Below are 10,488 nucleotides of genomic sequence, written 5' to 3' on the forward strand. Positions count from 1 at the left end.
ACACTAGTTGAAGTAAACTTGTTTGTTGCTGTATCCTTACTTGGTTGTAAGTACAAATATTAGAATACTGATTGCTTCTCAAACCCGAAGAGTAAACATCTCCCTCTCTCCGTACAATAAGTATAACATCTGCACATTTCTCAAAACAACTTTTAGTGGCAAGCAATTCAGGAGGTTTTTATTCTACAAGTTTCTTGACATTTAAAAAGGAATGATGGGACTCTTCAAAGGGAATTTCTAATGGCATGTAATGTCACTGTCTTTTGAAAGTTCTTGATTCTGTAAACTTTTAAGTGTATATTCAAATGAAGCTTTTTCTACAGCTTTTTAGGTAGTACACGATACATTGTCTGGAGTTCGTAATTGTGTACACATATTACCATCATTTGACAATTTCATTTAGAGTATGGATGAAAACTTACCGCAAAATAATTTAAAACATATTTTTGGATTTTCTCGGGAAAATGGGGAATTGCCTAAAACATTGCATCTTCTGTTAACATATTTGGCTTCTCCCCTGAGCCTAGTCTTCTCCACGTTACGACAGAAAGAAATGTGGAAAAGTAAATGGAGCAAGTATTTGTTTTAGTGAAACTTAGGACCTAGGTCCTAAGGTTGGGTACTGAGCCAGCCCACTGTCGGGTCTCCACCCTCGATAATTCCTTATGAGTTGAGAAAAATGATGAGTTCACTTTTTGTGTGTGATCAAATATATTCAATTAAAAGAATGGTCCTTTTCCTGAGATGATGAAGATAATAGATGGTGGTAGTTTTCACTGCCTTTTTTGTTGTTGTTAAAATTAAGTTGGTGATCATGTTGGCCGTTTTACTGATCCAGGAAATTCAGAAGTCTGGAAATCTGTTCTGCCTCCACTGTTCTATGTATGTAAAAAAGCACCAGTATTATCTTTCCAGAGCCTCTCCCTCATCTCTGTGTGATCGTTGAAACCACTACAAGCCCTCCTTCATCCAGTCACTGCTGACTGGGTGTCTGGGATACAATTCACGTGCATGGCTCTCTTCGTCTCCTTTAGTAAGGCTTAGCTTCCCAGGGAGGCCTTCCCTGGCCATTCTGTGTAAAACCAACTGCCACATAACACCAAAACAAACACTCTCCCTGTCCCCTTCCCCACTTGAGCACTTAACACTATCTGATACACTGTTTTACTTAGCCTGTGTATGTCTCCACTAGAATGAATGAATGAATAATGGAACTGAGACTATCCTGAGCCCCACCACAGTGGGGACAGCAACCTTTTCTTCTGTCTCCAGCACCTGGTTCCTGTTCTTTGTTTCTGGAAATCACAGACCTGCCAAGAGCAACAAAAGGTGCCCACTTCCACATTGCCCACTTCCACATCCCCTGAGCCACCTCATCACTTATACCCTCCCTAAGCTTTCTTCCCCTGGGCTCTCATGCACTTCCTGGTGCAAAGGGTGTGGCTACTCCTGCCAGGCCCAGCAGCACACACACGAGTCAGTCAGTCCAGATCGGGGTTCTGATGCTCCCCTGAACGATTAGCCCCCGAAACGTGGAAAACAAGCCAGCTCTCTTCTCTGTCCCTGGGCCTTTACCAGTTTTGAGCAGTGGACTTGGTATCCCTGATCCCCTTCTTTTCCGGCAGCTTTGAATTCTGTAAATTTAGTTTAATGACACAACTAGGTTGGAAGATTCCATGAGGTTTTAATAATAACATAACACTGTTCAAAAAAAAAACACGTGTCACTCACTTGCAGACACATCGGCGCACACATTCTCTTCCTCTCACATAAACTGAGGTAGAAAGTACACTGAAGTATAGAAAAAGTACTCAGTGGGCTGAGCCATGAACCTGACACAGGTTCACAGGGCACTTGGTTGAGAGCAAGGGCAGAGGTTGGCCCAGCTACACTCGGGCCTTTGAGGGGTGACGTGGGCCAGCCAGCTGGGCGTCTCTGGCTTCCAGCATGAACCTACGCAGGAGCGGCTGGAGAGGGTAGGGGTGGCAGCTGATCTTGTTCCAGCTTCCAAGGATAGAATGATGTTCCTGGCACGTAAAATGCTGTCAGGAAACACTGAATGAACTGAATGACAGGTGGGACACGGGAGGAAGAATTCTAGAGAACACGTCCTGGAGGTCTTAGGGCCATTCTAGCCCAAGATAGGAGAACCAAGGGGTGGGACAGCACCCCCACCGATTATTTTGGAGGTGGAAATGCCAATACTGAGAAGCTTTGGGGCATAAGCTGTACTGGTTGGGGGAAGAGAAAAGGAGGTGGAGGGGTCTCTTCTTTCCTCCTAAAGTGTTTTGTACACAATTGGGGCCCTTCTCATCTTGTTCTTACCCTTGAAGGCAGGCCTCTATCTTATTCAACTCTGGTCTTCAGTGCCTGGCAAGATGGGGCATCAAGTGCTTGTTGAGTGAATCAAGGCCTATAGCAGCATTATTAACTTATCTTCTGCATCTACCAATTGATTCCATCTGTCCTGTCTCCTGGCTGGGTCTGATCCTGCCTCAAAGGACTCCGTTCACCTCTCCCTCCCATGTCTTGGGAAAAAAGTTCTGAGCCAGCCCGATCATGCGTCTGTTCTGAGGCAGCTGACCCCACTCAGGGGAGTGGAGGGCCCGAGTCCCATCCACCTCAGCAGGCTCCCAGTGGCAGCTAGGGTGCAGCCAATGGTAGTAGACAAGCCGTAGAACCAGACCCAAAAGGAAGCTGACGCCTCCCACAGGCAGCAAGATCTGCAACGGGATCCCAGTAGGCAGCCAGGCACTGTGAGTCAGCCAGGTGACCACCATGAGGACGCTGTCACTCAGGAGAAACGCCAGGTGGATGGTGGCGCGGCCTCGAGAGTGACCCTCAGCCACATTGAACCAGGAGAAATAAAGGATGGTGGCCACTGTTGCCCGGTACAGCCACTCAGAGCAGGGATCTGGCATAAAGTTGGTGCCCTGAAGCCAGACCCAGAGCAGCAGCACCAACCACAGGCCCAAGAAGTGCAGAGCCACGTAGCGGGGGAAGAGGTCTGAGAACAGGGCTACAGCCAGGACTCGGGGCCACAGCAGCAGCAGATTCCACAGGAAGTAGATCACAGAGGAGCCCAGCCGGAGGTGGCGCTTGGAGGGGAGGCAGGTGCGCAAGGCCTGATGGTAGTCAAGCAGTGCCCATGAGATACCCACGAAGGACGTGCAGATAACAACCCCTGCGAGAGGAAGAGGAAACAGCTGAGCCCAGTGGGCAGCCTGCCTGGTGCCCCCAGAGCTCACTGATTCTGGGGGCCCGCAAAACCACTCTAAGGTGGGTACTAAAACCCCCAGTTTGTGGAAGGAAAAACTATAGCTGGGGAACATTATAAGTTCTCACAACCCAAAACAGACCTGGGATGCCAATAGGGTGTCTGCCCTTCACAATAAAGCTTTGCTTTTCAGGTGCCACTTCTCAGGTGCATGGTGATATTTTTACAAGGATGAAAGGGTGTGTGAGGCATTTACCCTCATCTAACCGCTGGGCTCTGGCCACACCCTGGTCATCTTACAGAGCCCTGTGTGTCTCCCTTTCCTGGAAGCGCCCAAGCCTTTCCTGGATCTGAAAATCAGCAGCCCCAGTTCTCCCTTTCTTAGTCTCAGAAAGGGAAGCTAGGAACCCCCCGATGCCAACCTGCTAGGACAGAACCTCCCTCACTCCCCTCCCCTCCACCCGCATACTGGGCCCTGGTCTTGATTTTCCAAGACTCGAAGTTTACGATGGGACTCCTATCCCACTTCTTGGTTGCCCACCATGGATAAGAAGCACCCGAGCTTCCAGGGATGGAGGGAGGCAGCAGTGGAATGTCTCTAGAATGCTTCCTCCCCTGCCCCCTTCGCACCACATCCATTCAACGATGTACTGGGAAGCTGTTTTGGGCCAGGAACCCATGCCCAGCCTGGAATCAGATCTGTGGCCATCGTCCTTTCTATTTACCTCACACTCTAGTCTCAGCAGGGCCCGACACCCCACATTCTCTAACCTGGACAAGCTGTGCCCATGATGGTCGATGGGCCAGGAGCACACGCCCCCTTGCACCTGGCCTACTCCTCATCACCCTGCAAGTTCCAGCGTGAATATCCCCTAGAGTCACCCATCTGGACCCCACCCAACCCACACCACAGTGGTTATCCTGTAACACTCTACCCACTTCTGTCTGGAGTGATTATTTCCTTATCTCTGAGCTCTGCAGGAAATCGATTCTGCTCCTCTGGGATCCCCAGGACCTGGCACATAATATCAGCCGAATAAAAGTTTGCTAAATAAAAAGTTGGGAAAATCTGTCTCTTCTCTTGCTCCTCCCCACTCCCACCCGCCCTCCATCCACATACGGTGTACACTGTCTTCATTTGGCCCTGGTCCTAGACACCCATTGCCCTCAGACAAAGAAAACTGTGTGCCCAGTGAGTGCTTCATGTCCCAGGGCCAATCACTTCACCTTTCTGCACCTCTTTCCTCTTGTGTAAAATGGAGATAACTATAGCACCAACCTATAGGGCTATAAATGTGAGTGCTGACAACGAAACACTTTTACACAGTACCCAGTTGTGACAGCAGCTATCACTGTTTTGTTTTGTTTTCAATTAATACTACAGACTCAAGTTAGCAAGCTGAAAGGACTTTTGGAGATCAAGTCCAACCCCATCTTGTACAGCCATGGAAACTGAGGCTAGAGGCGGCAGACTCAGTCACACAGTGAGGGATGGCAGAGTGGAGACTGGCTCCTTGGAGGCTGTGGCACTTCCAGCAGGGGGCCTGGAGGTGTGCAGGGGTGTGACAGAAAAGGGGACGCCCTGGACCCTGAATCAGACGAGAGTTGGAGTGCTAGCTTGGCCCCCCAGCTGGTCTGTGCCCTTGGGCACATTACTTCCCTTTCACAGGAGAAAACCTTCCCAAAGCTCCTCAGTGTACAAACTTCTCCCGTGGCTTAGAAGGCCACCTGCCTCTTCCTTTTTAGATCACTCAGCACACTTGACTGTAACTCCCTGCTTTACAGTCTATCATCCCAGCAGAGCAGGGGCCCTGTCCTTGTTCACTGAGGTGTCCTGAGCACAGGGACAGGACAAAGGTGCTCAACGAAAACGTAAGTGTGTGAAGGTGCCCAATAAACAGTGTAGTGACTAACAAGTGGCCTATTATGGGTCAGGCATCCTACATACTTCATTTGTTTTCTTCAAAATAGTAAAAATTACAATTAGGATTTATTAGGCACTAGGCTATATCTGCATCGCCTCACTTAGTCCTTTTACCGATCCTATGAGGTAGGATCATTTGTTATGTCCATTTTACAGATGAAAACAACCATACTCAAAGAGGTTGAGTCATTTGCCCAAATTCCTACAGCTAGAGTTTGGATTTGACTTTGGATTTGAACCCAGACCTGCCTGACTAAAGGATGTTCTCATTTTCTAAGCAGCCCTTATAAAAGAGTGAAAGCATTTCTGATATTTGCAGGAAACTTTCTCCAGCCATAAAAGGGGGGCTGGCTGCTGGTAGTACCGCTACTCACACTGGTAGGGTTCGGCCCGGCCACTCTGCAGCATGATGGCCAGGATCAGCGTGAGCTGTGGCGTCTTCTCCAGGAAGGTCTCAAAGAGCCGCAGCATGCTGATGTCCATGGAGAGGAAGTTGGCATAGGCCAAGTCAAACTCGGAGGGCACTTCCTGCTGCCACACCAACAACGCCTGCTGCAGGCCTTGCTTGCACCTAGGCATATAATGATGCCCCAAGGGGTCAGGTTAGTGTCCTGAGGCATTCCTCCCTCCCCTACATATCAGGTAGATGCAGACAGGCTCCCAACCTAGCTCATCACTAACATGCTGTGGGGCCGTGGGCAAAAAACTTAACCTCACTGAACTTGTTTCTTCATCAGTAAAATGGGGATAAATACAACTACCGCTGCTCCTGCTGGCCAGGTACTGTCCCAAGCTCATCACAAACCTCATCTCATTGATGCCTTATTTATCCCCATTTTACAGATAGGAAAACAGGACCCACCTGTAAAAAAGAGCTAATAAACAGTGGAATTAGGATTTAGGCCCAAAGCTGTTTGAATTTCAAAGGCATACAATGAAATTGCCTAAGGTGATAGTTCTTAAATTTTAGCATCGTAATAATTTCTTAGGATCCTGTGGGGGGTGGGGAACCATTGAGAGCTTCTGAGCACAGGTGAGACAGTGCCTTAGAAGGAACTCCCAGGCTGTGGAGAGGAGGAAGGGTGGGAGGGGCTAGACTGAAAGCAGGGATCCATTTAAGAGGCTGTGTAACAGTCCAGGAAGAAAGGACGAGAGCCTTAGAGTGGTGGGGCTGGCGACTGGGGTGGAGTTAAGAGGGTCCAGAGGTGAGACAGACAGGCCTGAGTGACCCATTGGCATGAGGGAGGAGCGGAAGACGCACCAAGCCCCCCACCCCACCCCACCACCACCATCACCACAACTGATCTGTTTGCTACTATGAGATGAGCCCATTCACTCACTTCAAATTCATTCATCAGACATGTACTGTTACTTCCCCTGGATGGACTTGAAAGCACAGTAAGGGAGTAAGTGGGCAGGCCCAGGCTGGGGCTCCCCTCAGCAGGAGCCTCTGCCTCTGGTCCCCCAGTGCCATGGCAGGGCTCTGCCTCAGCCTGGTCACAGGCAGGGACAGAGAGCCCATTTTCAAAAACAAAGCTCAGTGCATTCTGTATGCCTCACTCTCAGAAGAAACAGGAGAAGGGAAGATGCATGATGTAGTTATAGATTCAGGCCCCATCGAGGCCTACCTGGATGGTAATAAGTGTGCCCCTTCATGCCCACCTAGGGTTTTACTGATGTCTGCAGTCCCCTTAGGCAAAACTGTAACATTCAAAGCTTCTCTCACCCACTCCTGGATACTCAGTGCAGCTTTGTCAAGGCAAGATCTGGAGAGAATCTACAAAAATGGATTCAAGAGCAGATCCTGGCTCCAGCCACCGCATCCCAACCCAGACCCCATGGAGTCCTGACTTTATTGCATGACTCTGACCCTTTAGTGTCAGTTTCCCCATCACTAGAGGGCCCTGCCAGTTCTGGAAAGGAGCAAAACCCATGCCGATTTTCCAGGATTGAGCATGTGCCCAGCTCTGGCTGGCTCCAGGGACATGGATAAGTCAGACCCCCATCTCTGCCCTCTTGCTCAGTCAGGGTGTGGGGGAGGAGCCAGGGTGGGGGAGAAAGAAAGGGTGAGAGGCACTCAGTGGTGAGGGAACAAGCACTGCTCCAGGGGCCAGGGTTGTTGAAACTCCCAGTATGAGCCAGGTAATTATGAAGCTAGCTGATATCTGCACACAATTCACAGGTCTCATTTCATTTAATCCCTACCAGAGGCAGGCACTATGACCATCCTTGCTGAAACAGGGAGTAAACTGAGACCTGGAGAGGTCCAGTGACTTGCCCAATGCCCCAAGGTCTGCAGCTAATAGGAACACACTGGACTGTCTGCAAGTCTTTGCCATTACAGTCCACCAGGAGCCAAGCACTATGCTCTTTCCTTCACTCCTCACAACAGGCTTGCCTGTCAGACCTATCTCTACATTACTATCTGTTGTCACACAACAGCCTAGCAGACTGCCCCCCCCCCGCCCCGCCCGTCTTTCCTTAAGGAGTCTGTGAGACTGTATATCCCTGGGACTGTATATTTCTCTTTATTTAGTCTCCAAAAGAGGATTTGCGGCCAATGACGAGTAAGATTCCGCATGGGGGGGGGGCAACTCAAGCCAGGAGGAACCCCATGGAGACCCCCATGAGCTGCCTTAAAAAAATTTGGGAAGGGGCCTTGTCTCCCCTTCCCGCTGCCTGGGAAAAAGCCGCTGCTGGCTCTGGCTTTCCCCTCTCACCTAATTCGGAGCAAAGTCTTGAGAGTGATAAGATTAAGCTCTCTCTGCTCAGCTCTGTGAAACAATTTCAACATGTGATATATGTCCCTTAAAGGAGTTGCATACCTCACCTCAAGGACTTTCTGCTTCGGCTGTTTGAAGATCAACATAATTGGTTTGGGTTGTTTCTATAACGTGATAAGTGAGTCTCACAGACCGTGCCGAAAACACTGCTACTCCCTTGTATACTTATTAATAAAAACCTTGTGGGGACAGAGCCCCAGAGAGCAGTTTCCAGACTCTCGGCCTCACGTGGAGGGGTGCTGGCTCAGGTAGTAGATGGCCGTCAGCTGTGGCTAGTTGGCCGTCAGCTGTAACCAGTTAGCCAATTAGCCACTGATATAACTGCCATGGTTACGCTGGGGAGTCAAGTGGAGTCAGTCGGTTAGTAGCAAAGCGGACAGCAGGTCGTACGTTGTGTAAACCCAGCCTCCAGTGAGATTATAGTGGTATGACTCCCCTACCTATGGCTCTGTGGGTGTTCCTTTTTGGCCTCACCATGTCCTGTGTTCTTATGTGGGGAGCGGGAGCTGAGACCCTGAAGGCTGCCCCGAAACATGGCGCTGTGAGCAGGGTACAGTGCTGGCCAAAGCTCTCCAAAGGGTGGTGGAGCAGTTGTGCATATGAACACTAAGTCTCAGGAAGACCAGGAGGAGCAGCTGCCGGAGAGCTGGACCCCCATGGAGGGAAAGACGTGAACAGTTCCCCAACCAGCAGAGGCCGGAGAAATCGAAGGTTGTTGCCGCCTTGTGGGCTGGGAACTGCTTGCTGAGGCAGCCTGGATGCAGGACTTGTAGTCCCAGGAGGAAATGCTTGCTGAGTCCTCCATGGGAGCTGACGGTGAGGTCAAGGTCGTCCCTCACCCCCAGGACAGCCCTGGCGAATGACTATGGACTATGGGGAATTGCCTTCCATCCCTAATTAAATAGAGCGCTTGACTGCTTGGAAACGTACCACCATGTAGTGGAACTGGCGGATGTTTGCTTTTGTGTCTTGACCAGCCGCCGTGGAGAATACGTGAGGAAGTCTGGCTGCGCCCAGAGAGAGTGGCAGTGCCCTGAGAGGTCCTGGCTGTGTCCAGAGAGACTGGTGGTACCCTAAGAAGCCCAGGAAGTCTGGCTGTGCCCAGAAGGACTGGTGGTGCCCTGAGTAACCCTGGCTGTGCCCAGAGAGCCTGGCTGTGTCCAGGATATTGCATTCACCTCCAGGCTCCTCGCACAGGGCCCCTTGTGGAAGACACTTGTCACGTAGATTGTGAGGCGAGACCCTGTAGGGGTGGAGTGTGGGGACAGAGCCCCAGAGAGCAGTTTCCAGGCTATCGGCCTCATGTGGAGGGGTGCCGGCTCAGGTAGTAGATGGCTGTCAGCTGTAACTAGTGAGCCACTGGCACTAATAACTGCCATGGCTTTTCTAGCAAAAAATGGGGGCTAGCAAGAAGATGGTGGCTGAGCCTGCAAGCGGTGCAGTAAGGGTTGCGAACAGTGTGGCTCCTGCTTCCTGTTTCTCCAACCGAGCCGCCAGCGAGACTATAGCAGTATGACTCCCCTACCTATGGCTCCGTGGGTGTTCCTTTTTGGCCTCACCATGTCCTGCGTTCTTATGTGGGGAGCGGGAGCTGAGACCCCACCTGACACCCCGCATGAGTCCCTGCGTGACAAACCTCAGTCGGCTTTATTCTGGGCTCCAGTCTTTCAGAACTGTGAGACTCCTGGCCTTCTGAGATTTAACTGCATTAAGTCTCTGTATGTTTCTTTCTTAAAAACTTAACCCAAAGCCGCCCCTTTTCGCACCCTCACTGCCCGTGTTGTGCTGGAAGCGACAGCTACCTCCTTTTAACAGAGGAAGAAACAGATTCAGAGAAAGGCAGAAACCAGGCCACAGGTGGTAAAGCCAGAATCCCAGAGAGTTCTGACTCCATATCATGCACCTCCCTGTTTTTTCTGGGCCTCAGTTTCTTCACCTGTGCCAGGAAGGGTAGGGCTAGATGAGTTCCGAGGACTGTCAGCCAGAGTTCTCTTTAAGGGACTGGAAGCTCACCTGCAGGTGGAGTTGCCCACGGAGGCCTACTTTTCTCTCCTGTGTTCCAGTCCTCTCCTCTCTACCCGCTTCCCGTGTCAGGGCTCTCACCTGTACTAGCAGCCAGCTGCAGGAGGTACCGCTGGGCTCTGTTCCCCCTCCCCCCTCCCGAGGGCGGGGCGCTCACCTGTACAGGTATCCCAGCTGCAGGAGATGCAGCAGCGCCAGACAGCGGCCCGGAGGCTGCGACACGTGCAGGCCAGGCGGGTCGGCGCGCAGCCAGACCCAGCTGAAGAGCTGCAGGGCAACCGAGGAGAGGCCCAGCAGCGTCAGCACTAGTGCGGCCCACACATAACGACCACTGAGCACATACTGGCTGGCGGCCCACAGGTTGGCGCCCAGGTTGATCAGGAAGGCAGCGGTTCCCCATACGACCAGGATCAGGTCCGTAAGGAGCTTGGCACGGAGTGACCAGGGCATGACGCGCCAGCCCCTTTCCCTCCTTCCCTCGAGGCTGGGAACCGCCCTCCCGGCAGGGATATGCAGCGGCAGGAAGGAGGCGGGCACAGCCC

The 10,488-nt window shown here is 51.3% G+C and overlaps 1 protein-coding gene across 1 annotated transcript; it reads right to left on the reverse strand.

Moving 5' to 3' along the window:
* Positions 1-1,666: 1,666 nt before the first annotated feature.
* On the reverse strand, positions 1,667-10,439 carry XKR8 (XK related 8). The gene is made up of 3 exons (XM_081056607.1): positions 10,104-10,439; positions 5,516-5,712; positions 1,667-3,184 (listed from the first exon to the last, which is right to left on the reverse strand). Exons 1-3 carry the CDS (start codon positions 10,394-10,396, stop codon positions 2,496-2,498), a joined length of 1,179 nt encoding a protein of 392 aa, XP_080912733.1. The 5' UTR covers positions 10,397-10,439; the 3' UTR covers positions 1,667-2,495.
* Between the last annotated feature and the right edge of the window lie 49 nt (positions 10,440-10,488).

This window comes from Rhinolophus hipposideros (assembly GCF_964194185.1).
Source record: "Rhinolophus hipposideros genome assembly, chromosome: 8".
Taxonomy (NCBI): Eukaryota; Metazoa; Chordata; class Mammalia; order Chiroptera; family Rhinolophidae; genus Rhinolophus; species Rhinolophus hipposideros.

Excerpts from the sequence above, each read along its gene's own strand:
- XKR8 (XM_081056607.1), bottom strand. The coding sequence starts at position 10,396 with ATGCCCTGGTCACTCCGTGCCAAGCTCCTTACGGACCTGATCCTGGTC. Across the intron at positions 5,713-10,103 it reads CAGCTGGGATACCTGTACAG|GTGCAAGCAAGGCCTGCAGC; the intron begins GTGAGCGCCCCG and ends TTATATGCCTAG. Across the intron at positions 3,185-5,515 it reads CCGGGCCGAACCCTACCAGT|GGGTTGTTATCTGCACGTCC; the intron begins GTGAGTAGCGGT and ends TTCCTCTCGCAG.